This window comes from Neophocaena asiaeorientalis, unplaced genomic scaffold, assembly GCF_003031525.2.
Source record: "Neophocaena asiaeorientalis asiaeorientalis breed wild unplaced genomic scaffold, Neophocaena_asiaeorientalis_V1.1 scaffold46, whole genome shotgun sequence".
Taxonomy (NCBI): domain Eukaryota; kingdom Metazoa; phylum Chordata; class Mammalia; order Artiodactyla; family Phocoenidae; genus Neophocaena; species Neophocaena asiaeorientalis.
In genome coordinates, this window is record NW_020175393.1 from 1,330,274 (window position 1) to 1,349,055 (window position 18,782).

An 18,782-nucleotide genomic window follows, 5' to 3' on the forward strand; every position below is an offset into this window, starting at 1 on the left:
CCAGAATGAAACACGGTGACCCTCCTTTGCTATGATTTCTTGTCATCCTCACAATAGCCCTGGCATATTAGTTCTTTTTAGTCTCTTTCTTCCTAGAATTTGAGTGTAGCTTAAACTGATTTCAAGCCCCAGCACATAATGCATTGTAATATTGTAAGGTCTCCCAGTTTGTACATTGTCCGCAAAGTTGTTCTTCCATTTCTTTGTCCTAAAATTGTTTCTTACAAATTCAGAGTCAGGGGTGTTCTTCATGCTGATCGCTTTAATTGGGATGGCTAGTACTTGACATGGGTTTGTAGCAACTGAGGAGAAAAACGTAAGAGCAAATAAAGGGACCAGGGATGGCGAGGTTGCTGGGGAGGAACAAACCATTCTGAGGAGACCGTTTCCACCAAGTCCTTGCTTCCAGCTCTTCATGGATAGAGAACATTGGGCCCCTCTTTTTCCACGGTGTCTACCTTCAGCCAACTCCCCACCCCCACTCCAAGCAGCTAGTTCGTACACACTGCAAGGATGGGAGTAGAGTTCAGGTAGTGTTTTGGTTTATTAGTGTTGTCACAGTGACAGGAACCCCCAGACTAGGAAGAGGAACTCCTACTAGAACCTTTTCCTTACCATTCCCTTCCCCTGGGGCTCAGAGCCTCTAGGCTTTTCCTTTCCTCCTACTTCCAGGCCTTTCCTTGGCCCTTAGCATGTTAGGATGTGGCCAGGAATCAGAAACGGATCCTTTTCCCAGCACTAGCTGTGTGCTGCATTCATGGAAAGTGGGAAGCTATACACAGGTATCCATCTTGGGTACCAAGATTACCAGTTCCCATAGGGCTGGATCTCGGCTGGCTGGTAAACCAGTGGCACTTCACTGCCCCAGGGTGGATGGCCATCCTTCTGGATTTTTTCCCAGTGTGGCAACTGCCACCATTCAGGATGGCTCCCCACGTCTGGCACGGCCACCGTGAGTTCTAGGAGCCAACAGGGCTTCGTCCTCAGAACAGTGCTCGGGCAATCTTCCTCCCTTTGGCCTTGATCCTGGGAAAAGAACCCCCTCCTCCCTCAGTTGGGGGAGTTCCCGAGGCAGAAGGGCCACTGGCGCGGCCCAGTGTAGCAGTGGAGGGCTGTCGCCGCTGCCGCAGGAGGAAATCGAGTGAAGCTCCATCCATAGCGTAGAAGACGTTAGCCGAGGGGGGGATGGTCAGCTCTGTAGGTTCAGAAAGGGTGTCAAACACAAACACAGTCATTCCCCGCACAACCCCCCGGATGTGGACGCACTCTCCTCCAGAGTCTGTCTGCCTTCCCAGCTTCTGACCTCGCTCCCCTGGGAGCAGCTGCACTAGCTCATACTCTGAAGCCACCGCAGAATCACGATTGTTTTTCTTAAGGACACGACTGATGACACTTGGAGCCTTGTCCTGGCTTGTCACCTGGCAGGACAGCAGACCAAAAGAGCAATCAGTTGGCCATGATGACCTGTGCTTTCCATTTTTCCAACCCTAGCCAGTAATCCAAACCAGAAAAGGTTACCCACACCCAAACTTTCAAGCGAAGCGGGAAACCCAACATGGTGGCTCCCTGTACTCCATCCGCCAGCCCACATAGTTGCTGGGCTGCTTCCTGTGGGGAAACTGCTATTGGTTCTGAAAATCTAATACAGCCACCCAAAGTTCAAGGTGCACCAGCTAACGCAAAGTAACCTTCAAAAGAAAACATGTTGCTAAAACCAAAGGTCAATTAAAAGTAAAAACAGGGCTTCCCTGGTGGCACAGTGGTTGACAGTCCACCTGCCGATGCAGGGGACACGGGTTCGTGCCCCGGGCCGGGAGGATCCCACATGCCGCGGAGCGGCTAGGCCCGTGAGCCATGGCCGCTGAGCCTGTGCGTCCGGAGCCTGTGCTCCGCAACGGGAGAGATCACAGCAGTGAGAGGCCCGTGTACCGCAAAAAAAAAAAAAAGTAAAAGCATCCTCCCATTTGGCTGTTGACATCTAAGACATCATCCATCTCTAGTCCCTCGGGGGGCACCATCCTTCACCCCACCTCCCAGCCCACAGCTCCCTCACCAAGATGCTCTTGTAGACACTGCCGTCTTCCCCCAGCTCCATCTGGACTCGGATGATGCGGCAATCAGAGGTCCCTGGCCCAGGCCCCCCTCCCCCATATCCAGCCCCCCTGGAGGCCCCTTCTGCACCCCCACTGAGCGGGGAGCCACAGGAGGCTGAGCGGCGGTGACCTCGAGAAGGCCTCGGGGAGGAAGCTGGGGGAGAGAGGTGGCTGGGGTCAGCGGGACTCTGCAGGGCTGGAGTGCTTTCCAGGGTGGAGTCCAGAGATGAGACAGACGGCCACTTCATGTGCTGGGGACAAACGACACAGGGAACTGGCACGAAGGCAGGGAGGTCAAGGAAGAAGGATTCACAAAGTCAGGGTCAGTGTTGAGGTCAGAGGTCAGGAGCGGAGCTCACCTGGGCCAGCCGTGTCAGCAGTGGAGCGGGGGTTGCAGGCACCTCCTCTGCCCCCACATTTGGCCAGTCCCAGGAGACAAGGGGTGTGGGACCTCCAACAGAACCCAGCACCCTGGAGTGGCAGGACATTGGGAAGGTCAGAGGGAGAAGGACAAGTCCCCAAGAGACCACCCTCCAACCACTGACTCCCTCACTCTGTCCACTGTGAGATGACAAGCGTTGGCCGAAGCACCCGCGGGGCAGGAGGGTCACTGCTACTGGATGGCTCCACCTCACAGGACACTTGATGGCTGGGGATGGGGGCAATGGGCAGAGGTCAGTGCATGACATACTGACCCCCACGCCCAGCCTGAGCCCTGGAGTCCCAGCCGCACCCAGCCAGTCACCTCTGGGCCTCTGTCAGTGGCCGGAGCCCCTGTAGCCACCGCTGGATATCGGGGTCAGGTCGGAGGTCATAGCCACGACATTTGTTCTGGAGCTGCCTCAGCTCAGAAAGGACAGCAAACTCCTAGGAAGGAGCCCACAGACTGCAGGTGCCAAAATTCAGGAACCCCTGACTCTGCCCTCCTCTCCCCTTCCTGGGATGTAGCTAGGGACAGCTAGCATCCAGCCCAAATGCTCCCCTCACCTTCCTCCGCTTGTCAAAATTGATGTATCCGTTCTGCAAGGATAAAGGGGATGGGGTGAGGGTCCCAACCCTGCCACAGAGAGAACATCCCCTCTCCCAAACACTCACTTCACTCGGCCTCTCTGACTCCTCTGGCCCTCGCCCTCCTCCCCCTCTCATCCATCATGCCCTAAGCCCCCTACCTTACCCTTTAAATAGAACATCATGGGTCAAAATTGTGTCCACTTTACAGTTGAGAAAATTAGAGCTCAGAAAAGATAAGGAACTTGCCCAAGATCCCAGTATTGGTTTATTTAGCAAACTATATATGCTTACATCTCAGGCATGTTCTGAGCACTCGCCAAACATTAATTCATTTAACTCTCATAATAAAAGGTTGATGTAGATACGTCACTAGTTTCCCATTTACAAATCACTAAGGCACAAGGAGGTTAAACAAACTTGCCGAAGTAACAGAGTCCTGGCAGTGCTTCTGCCTTGCAGCCCCTTCTGGAAGGAGGTCTGTCTGACCCTGAGGCCTACTCATTCCATTATCGCAATGCATACACACACACACACACACACGCACACGCACACGCACGCACACACACACACACACACACACACACACCACTGACCTCCAGCTCATCCTTGGAGGCTGCGTCCAGCATCACAAGGTCCTTCAAGAAGGTGCCAAGGTATGGGACCACACCCTGAGATCAGAGGTAAGAGTCAGTCACCCCTGCCATTGATCCAAGGGCCCTCCATCTCTCCGCACTTTCCTATCCCATTGCCTCAGAGAACAAGCTGAATTCTCCTCACGCTGCGTGCCTCCTCTTCCATCCCTCAGACTGCTTCCACCCCCAACTAGTCACTCACCCCACCCCGGGAGCCAGACCTCGGGGACTTCTTGGAATTGGGCTCCAGAGAAGGCTGCAGCTTCACCTCCTGGTGGTGACAGAACAAGGAGACATGGGGGTGGGGGTGGGGGTGGGGGATGTCTGGGAATGCTGGGAACAGGCCTCACCTGCAGGAGGAGCTCCCGGCTCTGGGAATAATTATCTTCCTCGGAGAAAATCTGGCAGAGGCTGGAAAAGACTCTGAGGCTGTCCCTGGGGAGCAGGGGACAGTGGTCTTGAGGAGGGGCCTGGCTCAGTTGCCCCCCTCCCAGCCCTTACCCGACTCCAGTGCCCCATCCTCCCCACCTGGCTGCTTCCCCCCAGGCTGCCCGAAGCCTGTGGATGGGGCTGGATTGCAGGGCCGACACCACAGCATACACTGAAGAGAAGTTTCGGAGCAGACGGCACTCCTGTGGGGTTCACAAGAGGGGGCCGCAGCTGTGGGCCTCTTTCCACACCACAGTCCCCAGTAGGGCCGAGCCTCTCTCTTACCTCTGCCACACGGATCCACTTCTCCAGCAGTCGGGCCCTCTGAGGGGGACGGAGTGGCCGTATGGTCGCCTCCCCAGGCCCCTCTCCGGTTGAGGTAGCCCCCAGGACAGAGCTGACCACTGCCCCTGCCACCTTGTTGAACTGTATGACAGTAGCCCGGACAGACGGGCAGAGATGGGAATGTCCTGGCCGGTCTCTGTGACCCCACAGGCCCCCCAGGCACTGAGAGGGGACCAGATTGAGAAATAGCTCCTGTGGGGCGGAGGTTAGAGGTTAAAGTTTGTAGTCAAGTGAGGTCAGCCTTCCAACATCGGGGGTGTGAGGATCTCAGGTGGCCAAGGAACCAGAGGGACACAGGGTTTGAAGGGCAACAATCAAGAGGAAAGGGGGCAAGGTCAAAACTGGGTGGGCGAAGGAGACTGGGAGCTGGATCAGGAAGGACTGGAAGCACGGTAAGGATCTGGAGTCAGGGACAGGTTAGTAGGGGGCAGGGGGCAGGGGGGTCAGAGGTCAAGGTCTCACCGCATCTAGCAGGGTCAGCTGTTCGGCCAAGTGGTCAGCGAGGAACACCAGGACATCCGTGGGGTCAGCAGGGGGATCGCCGGGGAGGGCCAGGGGCTTAGGAAGTTCGGGGGTCTGGGGGTCCACCCGGGACCGGAGGTTGCAGATGAGGTCAGCGCTGCCCCCCCCAACACCCTCCCCTGCTGCATACCCTGTCCGAAGCAAGAAGCTCTCAAGCCGGTCAATCTGACCCTTGACCTCAGAACCAAAATCTTCAGGGTGAGAGGCCAGCCAGGTTGACAGTACAGAGATGGCTACCCTGGGAGAAGTGGAATCCGCCAGGGGTCAGATGTCAGGCTGCAGCCTGGGCGGAGGGAACTGTGAGGTTAAGAATCAGGGGTCACTCACCCTTTTGTCCTCTCTAGCTCATCAGTAGGATGAGATTCAAGGGCTTCCAGCCTGGGGAGTGGAAGAGATTCTATCTGTCCATTTTTTCCAAAATGCTAGTGGCTTTGACTATTTGGGCGGGATATTCCGGCTTTAGAAAGTCCAGACATGTAAATGACCCTTGGTCCCTTATGACCCTGACCTGTCAGCCATAAGCCCTAGCAGGGCAGGCGTGGAGGTGAAGGCCCGGTGAGTAGCCAGGAAGGCTGCCGTGAAGGTCACGTCAGTCCCTGATGTCCGGGCGTCCAGCAGGTGTCTGACCAGGGCCTCCAGAGTGCCAGCTCGGAGCCTCCGGGAGGAACGCGGGGGAGGCCTCGGGGCCTGGGGGAGACAGAGGGCCAGTCACTGACCCTTTTTTCAACTCTGCCCCTAGATATCTGGGGGAAATCCCAGACCTAGGAGATGATCCAGGCTCACTGTATTAAGATTCAGAGAGGGCAAAAGACTTGACCTAAGTCACACAGCAGAGTCCAGTCTGCAAACTTCCAACCTGGCACTCTGGCCAGAAAGTTGGCCGGAGGAAGGGGAACTGGGAGGTGGAGGGTCAGAGGTGTGAAGTCAAAGTTATGATCTCACCAAGGGATCAACAGGCCGATACTGGCGACTTGTGACAGTAAAGGTGGCACCATCCTCCTCCTCGTCCCAGACAGACACAGGGGCCTGGAGGAGCAAGGAAGGGAAGGTCAGACAGTTCCCCACCATACCCCACTGCCCAACCCTCAGCCCCAGGCCCTACTCCTCCCTCTGTACCCCTCACCTGTTGCGGCGGGGGACAGTACCAGCGAGTACGAGGGGTGGGGGGGACTGGTGACCCCAGGTCTCCCCCACTGGGGCCCAGACAGCCCCCCGCAAGCCGCCTCAGGGCCCGGTGGAGTCTAGGGGTTTGCCGTGGGGGGCTGGATGGAATGCAGGAACCCTGGTCCTGGAGACCGCTGTAGCCCCTTCCCCCCAGAGCTGAACCCCAGAACAGCGGAGAATCAAGGTGCAAAGGGTAGGAGACGGGAAGCGAGAGAGGCAGAAAGCTTGAGGCAGAGACCTTGAGAAGCTGAAACCTCAGTCACAGGCACAGCCGCACGCTCCGCCCTCCCCCGCAGGAACTGACCAAGCCCAAAGAGTTAGTCCTTCCCCTTAGCCCCCTTTCCCCGGGTCCCTCAGCCCTGGAGACCCCCCTCGAGGTGGCGGCTCTGATCCCAGTACAGGAAGAAGGGGAAGTGGGGATGATGAGGGGGAAAGACTGAGAGTGTCATGTGACCCAGCCCCTCCCCCAACCGATCCCGAAAAACCAGCCCTGCTAGTCACCCAGCCCTCACCCAGACTCAGGACCCAGGAGTCCAAAGCCTCGGGGCCTCAAATCCAACTTTTGGCGCCTCCCGAGGCCCCAGTCATACTCCTGGCCACCGCCATTAGTCCCGGAGAAAAGCAGGTGACCACCCGCCACTCAGCCCGGGATGGTCCCTCCAAGGTCCAAGAACCTTGGCTTCGCGCCTCTACCCAGAGCCCGGCAGGAGAGGGGGGAGGGGTCACGAAGTCAAAGGGTTCCCTCCCCAATCCCGGAATCAAAGGAGCGGGTTACTGTGGAAACAAACCCCTCCCCGCCAAACAAAAACAGGGGGGAAGACAGGGACCTAGACACCAAGCCCAGAGAGACGGGCACACACGGGCACAGGCGGAGAGGGCCAGAGACCCGCAGGACAGCCAGCCAGACGCTCCTGGCAGGAACAGGGCAGGTTCCTGCGGGCAGGTCCTGAGTCACACTGCGGCACAGAACCACAGAAACGCCGGGACTCCCCGCAGCGGGGAGACAGGCAGACACCAGCGAGAGGCGCGGAAGTAGCTGAGGCAGGAAGAGATGAAGGGACACAGACACCAAAAGGTGGAGAGTCTTAGAAATATACAAGGCCGCGTGAAGGAATCACTGGGGTCGGGCCATGGGGGCGCCTGCTCAGGAGGGGTGGGGGCAGCACGGGTCCCGGGCCGCTGTTCCCGTAGGTCTCCGGCCCCTGATCAAGTTCCCGGACCGAGTCCCTTCCCTGGCTTTTCCGCACCCCCTTGTACCCCACCCCCTCGCCAGACTCCCGGGCCCTCCCGCCCTTTCCGCTCCCCCCACGTCCGCCCGCTCCGCGAGCAGGAGCCAAAAAGGGAAGGAAGTGAGGACAGGAGCCAGGGCCGCGGACGAGAGGAGCGCTAGACACTCAGGGGCCGGGACCCAGGAGCCCGGGTCTCCAGCTCCGCTGTCCTCGGGCCCCCCGGACTCGGGGATCCTGGAACCCAAGTCGCCCCGCACTGAACTGACATAAAGATTTCAGTCTCCAGCCCCCGGGGAAGGGCAGGAGCCAAATTTGACATTCCTCTCCCCCAACACAACCACTAGGCTAAAACTCCCGGGGGAAGCGTTTTAGACGGGGACGGACACAGTTACTCCAGCCCGTGGGGTTCTACTCCCACCCCCACCCGCGCGTGTAGCGGGCCGAAATCCACTCCGGCTTTTCCTGAGAGCCCTGGGTTCCCGCCCCCTCGGAAGGGGGCGGAGCAGGAAGCCGCCACGTCCGGTTAGGGACTCGGCGCTCGGGGGTTTCCGACGCTAGGGCCTGGATCTCGGTTCACGTACGGTCACCCCTCTAGGGCCGGCTGCTTGAGGGAGTCCTGTCCGTCATTAGTGGCGCCCGACCCCAATCAGTTCCGAAGGGGGATTGGGTGCAGCCGAGGCATTTGAGAGGCGGGGTCGTTGGAAGGAACCACACGCGATTGGAAGTGTTCTTGCGCTTGCAAAGGGGATCCCTGGGGAAGAACTAAGGCACCCGTTGGAAGCACTGAACAAGTTTATTCACATACGATTAGACCCGCTCCCCGCGTCAGTCTGGCCGACCGTCCCGACCTTCGGAGGTCCCTAAGCCGAGCCGCTGCTTCCTTCCTCCAATAGTTATTTGATCCAACACCTGCTTTTGAATTCTTAGGACGCAAAAAGACTAACTTCTTATATTGAGCGCCCTCCAGCGGGCGCCAGGCCCTGTGCCGGCGCGGGGGATACACCAGGGGACGGATAGGCTCATCCTCGCCTTCGAGGAGACGACAGTCCGGGCAGGGAGACAAGCATTTAACAACGACTCGCACAATCACTTAAATACAACCGTGGTGAACCGCACAAGAGGGACACGCGGCGATCTGAGGGAATGACAAGGCTGACCTGGTCTGGAGCCCAGGAAGGGCGAGGGTGGACCAGGCAGAGGGAACAGCGCTCTGGGACCCAGGGAGGGTGGGAGGCTATTGAAGAAAAGGATCAGCCGTAGGTGTGATAAGCATTGAGAAGAGGGCCGGAGAGAGCACGAGGCGGGCTTGAAGAGGTAAGCAGTGGCTGGAGCGCAGGGATACACAAGCCAGGACAAGAAGAAAGGATTTTGCCTCTCGAGCACCCGTTTCTGTCCCAGAGGTCCCTGAGACTATTTCAGGGGGTATGCGAAGTTTGGGCTATTTTCATAACAATCCCAAACTGTTATCTGCCTTTTCATTCTCATTCTCTAAAAAACGTACAGTGTTTTCCTGAAGCTACATGACGTGTATTGACATCGTCCCCACAGCTAATGGAACGTGTGCTTGTGTCTTCCTGTGTATTAAATTGTTCTCAGTTTTAAGTTCTAGTACAATAAATATCTATAGTTTATAACCCACATAAGCAAAAGCTCTGCAGGGTCCTTGATAATTTTTAAGAGGTGCTGAGAACAAAAATTTTGAGAACTGCTGCTCTAGAGCCCTAAGAAGGTGAATGTCTTTTGTCTTTTCAGAAAGCAGCTGCTCACTGGAGAGAGACTGGAGGGTGCAGGAACCAAGGGTATACAATTTGGGGGAGTTACTACAGTGGCTCAGACCAGAGATGATGGTGGCTTCCCCAGGATGGTGGTGAGTTGGCCTCACTGTGTTTTCTGGAAGAGAAGTAAAAAGGAGGTGAGGAATTCGGGGCAGGGTGACGTGCTCATGGTCAATCCAGAGACAAATGAACATCATGGGCACAGAGGATGGCAGATGATAGAGGCTAACATTTTCTATGTTTTAAGCCTGGCACTGTGCCAAGTGCTTTTGCTCCTGCATCTTCCAGATGCCCTTTCTCTTTTAATCATTCCAAGAGCCCTCTGAGGCTCTGCTGGCCGGAAGGGTAGCCACCACCCACTTGTGTCTGTTGAGCATTTGAAATGTGCCTAGTCCAAATTCAGGTGTGCTGCCAGTTTAAAATAAACTCCTGTTTTTGAGGACCTAGAATGGAAAAAACACTATAATTTCTTATACTGATGACATGTTGCCACGATAACATTTTGGATATATTAGATATCTCTTTACCTTTTTAATGCAGTCCCTAGATTATATGTTTAAATTTACGTATGTGGTTTGCATTATAATTCTATTGGACAGCACTGCCTAATCAGTTTTTTCCCCCTACACCCAAGGAAACTGAGGTGTAGCATGTTTGAGATGGCAGGATTTAATGCAGGTCTGTGTGAATTCCAAGTCTGGGTTCTGCCCACCAAGCCAGCAGCCTCCCTCCTGGGTGAGGAGTTGGGCAGAGGGCATAAAATGAGAAGGGAAAAATAAAGGAAGGTAGAGTGTTGTTACCTTTTCCACTGAATCCTTGGAAGTTGCCAGGTAGGCAGCTGTGGAGAGAAATTTAGAAGGGATGGGATGGGGCAGTAGAAGGGCAGAGGGATGGGTGTCAGACTTCTTCTGGGAGGAGGAAGAGAATGTCTGCCAGTCAAGGGTCCCAGCCTGGGTGGGACTTACACTCACCGGCCCAGCCCAGCACGTTGACGAGCCCAAGGAGGAGAAAGGCAGACAGGAAGAGGCCTACGCCATCCTCCAGAGAGGGCCCAGAGAGACCTGGCAGGCAGAAGGGGCAAGAATGAGTCTGAAATTCCCAGGCACCTCTCCCCACACCCCTCCCCGTTTCTCCATATTTCAGGCTCTTACCAGCTACCTGCAGGGTTACCTCGGCTCTGCGCCCCAAGGCGGGCAGGCTGGGGTGGTGGACACGACAGACATAGCGTGTCCCATGCTGCCCGGTGGTGACCGGGGGTGGCTGCAGGTGTGCAGAGAGGCTCACGGAGCCATCTGAGTGATGGCTTAGGGCGGAGAGCCACCTCTGCCCCTCGGCCTTCTGAAAGCGACCCTCTGGGCCACCCCAGAGCTCCCACTCCACCTCCAGGCCCTCAGAGGGGTAGAAGTGGGACACGAGGCAGAGCAGCTCCGGGGGTGCCTCCCCGGGGGCAGCCCATATAAGAGGTGCTGGTGTCAGGGTCACCTTGGGGGGCTCTGGGGAGAGAGTAAGAAAGCAGCATGAGGGAATCAATCTACACTGTCCTCTCTCAGAGGCCCTCAGTGTGCCCTCTGGCTTCCCCAATACTGAGGGGTTTGAGTTTTCTCCTCCCAGGATGGGGAACCTGCCATCTCTCCATTGGTGTTTCACAGGAATCTCCATGCCAAAGCCCCCATTCTCAGGGACCCCTACTCCCTCAGATTTGGGAACCTTCATCCCAAAGCCGCTCAGATTCCCAGGGACCCTCTACCCATTGCCCCCCATGACTCTCAGGGACCCCCAATCTGTCTCCCTCTACTCACCCAGCACCCTTTTCTCCACCATCCTTCCCCCATCATGGTGTCCCCATAATCCCAGTGATCACCCTCTACCCACAGAGACCCCTGTCCCCTCACTCACTCTGTACGGCAAGCTCCAGGGTGGTCTGCCCTTGTAGGTACGGCAGGTGTACAGTAGCCAGATAGGTGCCCTCCTGGAAGGGCTGCACTGCAGGCAGCCAGAAGGTCCCATTTCCGGTCCACGGCCCGAAGGGCTCATCGTCATCCCAACCAGCAAATGCCACCGCCCCCTCTCGGGCAGCTGGCATCGGCCCACTCAGCCCAGGGGTCGCAGCCAGCATCAGGTGCCCCTTACCCAGGTGCTGGCGTCGCCATTCCAGCCCAAAGGGAGGGGGACCTGGGGCCAGAGAGGTAGCAGCCTTGGGGGTGGGGGGCGTGTAGGCGAAGCTCAGGTCCAGCAGGGCATCTTGTCCCATTCGGATGCGAGGGGTGGGGGTGTGAGTGAGGACAGTCAGCACAGCTGGGGAAGATGAGGAGAGGAAGGTGGGGAGGGGGAGAGGAAGAAAGAGAATAAAATAGAGAAATGGAGTTACGGGGGGGACTCGACTCTAATTTACCCACCCCTCTGAGGACACCTCCCTTCTGACACTCACCATCTCCCAGCCCTCCCTGCAAATCCCCTTTGCCCTGGGACTGGGTGGGACCCAGTGAGACTCAGAGTGAGCAGAGAGGTCTCACGGTGAATAGAGGCAGTGAGTGGGTACAGCCCTTGAAGGCTGCTCGGAACACACAGCCCGTGCTGCACCAGCTCTGGGGTCAGCGGGATCTGAGTGTGCCCTGACACAACCTGAACCAGCCCACCAGCCTCCACGCCCACCTTTGAAGAGCCAGGCCCTTCTTGGTTTGCTGGTGAAGAAGTGATGATTCATGACTGTCAACCCTATGGTGCTATGCAGAGTATTTACTGACTCTGGAAGGTTCTGGCTCTAGACTAGACCTGAACACAGACATCTGTGATCTACTGAGGCAGTATATGCTGGTTGAGTGCCTGGAGCCTGGCTGCCCTGGTTAATCCCCACTCTGCAGCTATTTATATGGCCTTGGAACAGTTACTTTACTCTTCAGTTTCTGAATCTCCTAAATAGGGATAATAATGATGATAGTACCTATCCCATGAGGTTGTAGTGAAGGTTAAATCATTTAACACCTGCTACTCAGACGTATGCAGTTCCTGATTCTGGATAACAAAGACACCTATATATGAAAGCTGCTTAGAACAGTGCCTGGAACACAGTATGACTACAAAAGTGTTTGCTGTGTTTACAGCCAACCATCTGCCAGACAAATGTAACGTGCCCCAACTCAATAGCATCTCTAGAACATTTCCCCACTCGGCTCCAATGCCCATCTTACCTGCCTTGACCAATGATCACCACCAGCCCCCAGGTGCTAAAGGCAAGCATTTGGAGTCCCTAAGACTCCTTCTTCTAATTAATTCATTCAACTAATATTTATTGAGCACCTAAGATGTTCACGGTTGACGAGAGTGGTAAACAAGATAGGGAGCCCCTGCCCTCAAATTGCGTAGGAGACAGATTGCCAAATATAATGTGCTATGTGCTCTCCCCACCAGGCCCTAATTCTGTCTCCCAAATAGATCTTACATGTTTCCTACTCAAGTTCTTATCAATATACATTTGGACAATTACAACAGCCTCCTCTCAGGTCTCCCTATCCTCTATCAGTATCTCTCTCCCTTTCATTTCATCCTCCACACTGAAACCAAATAGCGTGGCTACAAGTCTGATCTGGGCACTTGCCTGTTTAAAAACCCCAGCTACCTAGGAAGCCAGCAACTAAAGGCACACGCTGGAGCTAGATGGCCCGGGTTCAATTCCTAGCCCTGCTTCTTACAAGTTGTGTGTCCCTGGGCAAATTACCTAACTGCTCTGTGTCTCATATATCTTCATCTGTGACATGGGAATAACATCAGTACCTAGTTCTTATGGTTGTTGAGAGGAATAAATAAGATTATGCCTATAAAGTGCTTAGAACAGGAGCCGGCATATAGAAAATGCTTAGCTCTTACTATTTTCGTTACTGTCATCATCATCATGATGGACTTGCTGGGTATCTTGGGAAAAGGACTTAATCTCTATTTTCCCCATTAGTCCAATGATCTAATCCTTGCCACCTTTTGTAGCAATCAAGTAAAATAACAGGCTTTTGGGAAAATGGCACACACACACACACACACACACACACACACACACACACACACAAAACTCCTGATGGTTCACTATCATTTATAAACTCCAGCTTTTACAGTACTTGGTAATCCAGCCCCCAACCCATCTTTCCAGACTTCTCTTGCACCCTAAGAACCAGCCACATAGAATCCCTTTCTTGCGACCAGTAGAAACTCTAGTCACTGGGCTTTTCTTTGCTTTGGTTCCTTCAGTTTCTAATGTCCCTCCCCCATTTTCTCCAACATCTAACTACTTCATGTCCTTCAGATCTGTTCCACTGCCAGAAATGTCTGGGTCTTCCAGGTAGAAGTAATTTTTTTCTCTTGTGGTTTTTTTCTTTTTTTTTCTTTTGCGGTACGTGGGCCTCTCACTGCTGTGGCCTCTCCCGTTGCGGAGCACAGGCTCCGGATGCGCAGGCTCAGCGGCCATGGCTCACAGGCCTAGCCGCTCCGCGGCATGTGGGATCTTCCCAGACCGGGGCATGAACCCGTGTCCCCTGCATCGGCAGGCAGACTCTCAACCACTGCGCCACTAGGGAAGCCTCTTGTGGTTATTTTTATGTAATTTTTTTTTCTTTTTTCTTTTTTTGGCCATGCCACGGGGCTTACGGGATCGTAACTCCCCAACCAGAGATTGAACCCCAGGCCCTCGACAGTGAAAGAGGAGAGTCCTAACCACTAGACTGCCAGGGAATTCCCTATTTTTGTATAATTTTTAATCCTAGCTTCTAAGGCCTATAAGGTTAAACTTCTCTGAACTTCATGGGATTGTTTTTGTTCAATAGAGTAAAAAAAAGTAAGCAATTTCATTTAGTTTATTAAAATCCAAAAATACAGTTTTGAATTGTAAGAATCAATCTGTAGGATTCATAAACAAAACCTAAAGGTTTTACAGTTCAACCTTAAGCTAACAGTGCTCTTTAATATGGGTTTATGAAGCAATTTTAGACCTGCATCCCACAACCTGGACTCTGTAAAAATACAAATGTAAACACAACAGGGCCAGAACCTGTTGGTAAGGAAATTTCTACCTGTTTTGCAGCTTGTATTATATAGGCTTATGCTTTTCTGTTAAAAAGTGAATGGTAAAAACTATTATAAAATATTACTGGGGCTTCCCTGGTGGCACAGTGGTTGAGAGTCCGCCTGCCGATGCAGGGGACATGGATTCTTGCCCCGGTCTGGGAAGATCCCACATGCCGAGGAGCGGCCAGGCCTGTGAGCCATGTCTGCTGAGCCTGCGTGTCTGGAGCCTGTGCTCCGCAATGGGAGAGGCCACAGCAGTGAGAGGCCCGCGTACTACAAATATATATATGTATATATATATATATATATATATATATATGTATATTACTGAAAAAATTTAAACCCAAATCTAATCAAGCCTCTAGCTCTAACTACCAATTTATAGGAAATATGGAGGGAAAAGGAACAAAGGAAATGACAGGATGAGGAAACAATTGGCCAAATATAGAATGTGGGAACTTCTACAGAACAAATGACAAATCAATAGCATTTAAAGGGGTGGGGCAATTACAAATAAAAGAGACTTAAGAGACAAAACTGGGACCTCCCTGGTGGCGCAGTGGTTAAGAATCCGCCTGTCAATTCAGGGGACAAGGGTTTGATCCCTGGTCCAGGAAGATCCCACATGCCGCAGAGCAACTAAGCCCATGTGCCACAACTGCTGAACCTGCACTCTAGAGACCGTGAGCCACACTACTGAAGCCCGCGTGCCTAGAGCCCATGCTCCACAAGAGAAGCCACTGCAACGAGAAGCCCGCACACCGCAATGAAGAGTAGCCCCCACTCACTGCAACTAGAGAAAGCCTGCATGCAGCAACGAAGACCCAAGGCAACCAAAAATAAATAAATTTTTTAAAAAAGAGAGACAAAACTGTTATAGACTGAATGTCTGTGGTTCTCCCTCCCCCAACCCCCCCAATTCAAATGTTGAAGCCTTAACCCACAATGTGACTGTATTTGGAGATAGGGACTAGGAGGAGGTGATAAAGTTAATGAGGTCATAAAGGTAGGCCCTAACCTGATAGAGCTGGTGCCCTTATAAGAAGAGGAAGAAACACCGCAGCTCTCTCTCTCCCCTCCACGTGGGGACACAGCCAGAAGGCAGCCATCTGTAACCACAAGGGGAGAGTTCTCACCAGACAACAGCCCTGCTAGCACCTTGATCTTGGACTTGATCTTGGACTTCTAGCCTCCAAAACTGTGAGAAAATAAATTCCCGTTTTTTAAGCCCCTTGGTTTATGATATTTTGTTTTGGCAGCCCAAGCAGCTGCAACAACCAAATAGAATATATAGACCTCTTTTTTATCCTGACTGAAGCAAACAGACTGTAAAATAACATCATTGAGACAATCGGGAGAAATTTAATATGAGCCAGGAGTTAAATGATACTAAGGAATTATTGTTTGTTTTGTTAGGTATGATAATGCTATTGTGTGTGGGGGGGTTGTTAAAGTCCTTATATGACAGAGATGCTTACTGAAGTACTTATGAGTAAAATAATACGATGGGATATACTTAAAAATACTTCCAAAAAAGAATAGAAGTTTGGGGGAGGATAGGTAAAACAATTTGGTAAAATGTAATAACTATACAAGTAGATAATGGGTATATGGGGGGTTCATTTTACTGTTCTCTACTTTAGTGTGTCACTGAAACTTTCTATAACAATTTTAAAAGAATGATGAGAATTAAATACTATACACACAAGTATCTTACAAAAGTATATTTCTCAAGAAACATTTTAGAGTATTTGACAACTAATTTGGTAAGAAATAAAGTATAAATGCATACTAGCAAAATTACTGATGATCTGTGACCCTGGAAAGAGTTCATTTTTAACTTTACATTGAAACAACAACTTTCACATTCTTAAATCCCTAATCAAGTAGGAATGCTTGAAAAGGAGGGCTGAACACAGCAACTAGTTTTCACCCCTGGTGGTGGGTGAGATGCAATAATTTTCTCTCCTGGGCACACGCCCATGGCTCCCTATCTGCACTTCTTTTACGGTCCAAGTCACTTTCTGCTCTACAATTACCCAAGACAAATCTGATGGGAACCTTCCTGAGAGTAGACTCTACATCCGATCACCTTTGTGACCCTTAAAAGTACGCAAGGCCACCCAGAGGTTCTGATTTAATTCATCTGGAGTAAAACTCAGATTTCAGTATAACCTCCAAAAGGATTCTTATTTGCAGCCTGGACTGAGAACTACTGGGCCCTAATTTATTCTTGGTGATAATAAATATTTAATCAGTGAATAAATTAACAAAGTGTCTCCCTTGATTTTTACAACAATGGGAAGGCAGATGGGAAATAACCATCCACATTTTACAGTTGGAAAAGCATATTCAGAGAGAAAAGGACATTCTCACCCCACCTTGTGAAGCCAACAGCCTGGGAAATATTCCTACCCACTAGAGAGAGCTACTGTCCCCACAAGGAGCAGTTTGCCTCTGCCTCTGCCCCTGCCCACGGCGAGGTCTGGGGACTAAGAATGGAGGTTTAGGCAGATGTGAGGGTTTCAGGGTGGGTGCTGAGCCCCGTGGGTGATTCTCTCTCAGTGATGAGGGTGGCAGGGAGAAGGTACTGGGGAAGGGAGGGTGTAGGGTTCGGCTGGGGTTGACCAGCCGGTCAGGCTGTATTGTTTCCATAAAATCGCACAAGACTGAAGGAAGCCGAGGACTCTGTTAATATCCTACCCACCCTCCCGAGAAGACCTCCGAGAAATCCCAAATCCCGGTCATATCTTCCCCATTCTTGCTTTATCGGCCCACTCCCTCCCTGCGCCCCAGCCCAGCAAGGTGCCCGACCCCTGGGCCTCAAACCGCGTCACACAATGCAGTAAGTGGCCCTTGCAGCGGGAACCATTAGATCTGCCGCTTCCCTTCCACGCACTCAAGCCCACCATTCGGTGACCACAGAGTCAGGGCATCATCACGCGCCATAGGGAAGGGGCTGTCAAGGGAGGTCGACGCGCTAGAGCTCAAGAGCCTGCGCTTTGCTGGTTGCCGCAGTGCCGGATGTGGGCGCGGGTGGGGCGCGAAGGCTGTTTTTTTTAACTGGGTGAACCGCAAATGTGGGGGAGCCTAGCAAGATCTAGGAGGAAAGGTGCAAAAGTTCCTGTTTCTGAGACCCTCCCAACTCCGTCGCCTAGCGAGTTTCTTAAGGTCGGGTGTCAGGAACCCCCGCCTGGCTCCAAAGCCCCGCCCCAAACCGCACTTTTGTTTAAACTAGGCTGGGACTAGAAGAAGCGGTAGAGACATCTTAACTTCAGCTGAACTGCCTCGATTTATAAATAAAGAAACTGAGACCCGACTAGGGAAATGACTCGCTCAAGTCCACATAGCGAGTTAACGGCTGATCTGGACCCTTAGAATCTACCCGTTTATCTCTACTTCCCCTCGGTAGCTACCTGTTGCCACGGTGATGAGGGCAGGCTCCGGCTGAGGCTCGGACTGTGGTCGAAGGAGGCTGGAGAGGCTGAGGACCGGGCTGGACACGCTGACCATGAGCCACCTCCCATCCAGGGCCCGCGGGCAGCTCTGCTCCGGGGTCAAGCCGCTGACCCAGATCGCCGAGGCAGGAAGCGGGACGTAGTGGCTCATTTCGCAGCGTGGCGCGGGGGCGTCCCGCGGGTATCGCCTGAAGGCGCCTAGGAGGGTGCCCGCGGGGTCTGTGAGCACAGAGAGAGAAGTTGCTGCCGTAGAATCTCCGCCAGGAAAGGGGAGGGGAGGGCAGCGTCCAGGGAGTTTTAAAGGTACAGACTACCCGGTAGCGAGAGATTTAAAAGTGATCCAGTTTCATTTTACAGAGGGGGAAACTGAGGCCCGAGGTCACTGTGAGACCTAAAGAGCAGGGGGTTTCGGTGGAGGCGACAGAGTTGGGAGCGAGTCCAGCATGACTCACCATGCACTTTGAGGTAGCGCTCTGGGTCGAGGTCCGGCCGGGGGGGTGGGCTCTCCGAGCTCTGGCGCAGCAGCAGTGCAGAGGGTTTCTTGGACAACCGGCCCCCGCCCGCATCCTCCACGAACCAGCACTCTATCACTGCGGGTCCCGCCGAGACGACGGTCGCCGTGCCTGGGGGGTATGGGCGCGAGTGAGGGGACGGCCCCAACGTCAGGTGACCCGACCTCCTCCACCCCACCCCCAGACGTGGTGGCAGTCACCTCCCACCGCTTCCCTAGGCTAAGAGTCGCGGGGTTCGCTCACCCAGAGCCACAGCGAGGAGCAGGGACACAGGCTTCATGACGCCGCGATCTTCTCAGCTCCGAAGCCGCCTTTCCCCCTTTCACTTTCACTTTCCTCCAAAGGCCGGCAGGAGGGGCGGAGGAAATCTCCGCTCCGGTTAGGGGAAGGCTCGGGGGAGGCAGGTGCTTCCTCCGCCGGCTGGGCAGGGATCCCGGAACATCCTCTCCAGTTCTGATCTGGGGAACTCAGCCCCGCCCAGCCCTCCTGAACCACCCAGCACCACAGAGTCCGGGAGCCTTCCCACACCAGAGGCACCCCCTCCTGTCCGCCCCAACCCCGAA

General features: G+C 53.7%; 2 protein-coding genes across 9 annotated transcripts; both read right to left on the bottom strand.

Annotated features, from left to right (window-relative positions):
* Positions 1–242: 242 nt before the first annotated feature.
* Positions 243–7,295, bottom strand: RGL2 (ral guanine nucleotide dissociation stimulator like 2). Of its 5 annotated transcripts, none has more exons than XM_024766106.1 (16): positions 6,709–7,295; positions 5,975–6,058; positions 5,541–5,719; positions 5,360–5,410; positions 4,973–5,270; positions 4,451–4,702; positions 4,265–4,368; positions 4,087–4,171; positions 3,939–4,007; positions 3,698–3,772; positions 3,081–3,113; positions 2,839–2,960; positions 2,647–2,742; positions 2,453–2,564; positions 2,054–2,344; positions 243–1,418 (listed from the first exon to the last, which is right to left on the bottom strand). In XM_024766106.1, exons 3-16 carry the CDS (start codon positions 5,549–5,551, stop codon positions 984–986), a joined length of 2,034 nt encoding a protein of 677 aa, XP_024621874.1. In that variant the 5' UTR covers positions 5,552–5,719; positions 5,975–6,058; positions 6,709–7,295; the 3' UTR covers positions 243–983. The 5 variants fall into 5 exon arrangements, with proteins under 5 accessions (XP_024621874.1, XP_024621873.1, XP_024621871.1 ...); XM_024766105.1 differs by having other exon boundaries at positions 6,156–7,295; XM_024766103.1 differs by lacking the exon at positions 6,709–7,295 and having other exon boundaries at positions 243–1,195; positions 1,304–1,418; positions 5,975–6,134.
* Positions 7,296–8,199: 904 nt separating this feature from the next.
* TAPBP (TAP binding protein) lies at positions 8,200–18,602 on the bottom strand. 4 transcript variants are annotated; one of them, XR_003006052.1, is made up of 8 exons: positions 18,463–18,602; positions 18,160–18,330; positions 17,666–17,926; positions 11,097–11,495; positions 10,359–10,693; positions 10,172–10,261; positions 10,001–10,038; positions 8,200–9,315 (listed from the first exon to the last, which is right to left on the bottom strand). XR_003006052.1 is itself a non-coding variant. In XM_024766110.1 (8 exons), exons 1-8 carry the CDS (start codon positions 18,497–18,499, stop codon positions 9,304–9,306), a joined length of 1,350 nt encoding a protein of 449 aa, XP_024621878.1. In that variant the 5' UTR covers positions 18,500–18,602; the 3' UTR covers positions 8,200–9,303. The 4 variants fall into 4 exon arrangements, 2 of the variants coding, with proteins under 2 accessions (XP_024621878.1, XP_024621877.1); XR_003006053.1 differs by having other exon boundaries at positions 10,166–10,261; XM_024766110.1 differs by having other exon boundaries at positions 10,352–10,693.
* Between the last annotated feature and the right edge of the window lie 180 nt (positions 18,603–18,782).

What these genes read in the sequence shown, in the direction of transcription:
- RGL2 (XM_024766102.1), bottom strand. Translation starts at nt 6,100, where the DNA reads ATGGTGGGGAACTGTCTGACCTTCCCTTCCTTGCTCCTCCAGGCCCCT. An exon ending in GGTCTGGCTCCCGGGGTGGG is followed by an intron (nt 3,773 to 3,938) that starts GTGAGTGACTAG and finishes CTCTGATCTCAG; the next exon opens with GGTGTGGTCCCATACCTTGG. An exon ending in GTGTCTACAAGAGCATCTTG is followed by an intron (nt 1,419 to 2,053) that starts GTGAGGGAGCTG and finishes CTGTCCTGCCAG; the next exon opens with GTGACAAGCCAGGACAAGGC.
- TAPBP (XM_024766109.1), bottom strand. Translation starts at nt 18,499, where the DNA reads ATGAAGCCTGTGTCCCTGCTCCTCGCTGTGGCTCTGG. An exon ending in GCTCCTCGCTGTGGCTCTGG is followed by an intron (nt 18,331 to 18,462) that starts GTGAGCGAACCC and finishes CATACCCCCCAG; the next exon opens with GCACGGCGACCGTCGTCTCG. An exon ending in CCTCATCACCGTGGCAACAG is followed by an intron (nt 11,496 to 17,665) that starts GTAGCTACCGAG and finishes CATCTTCCCCAG; the next exon opens with CTGTGCTGACTGTCCTCACT.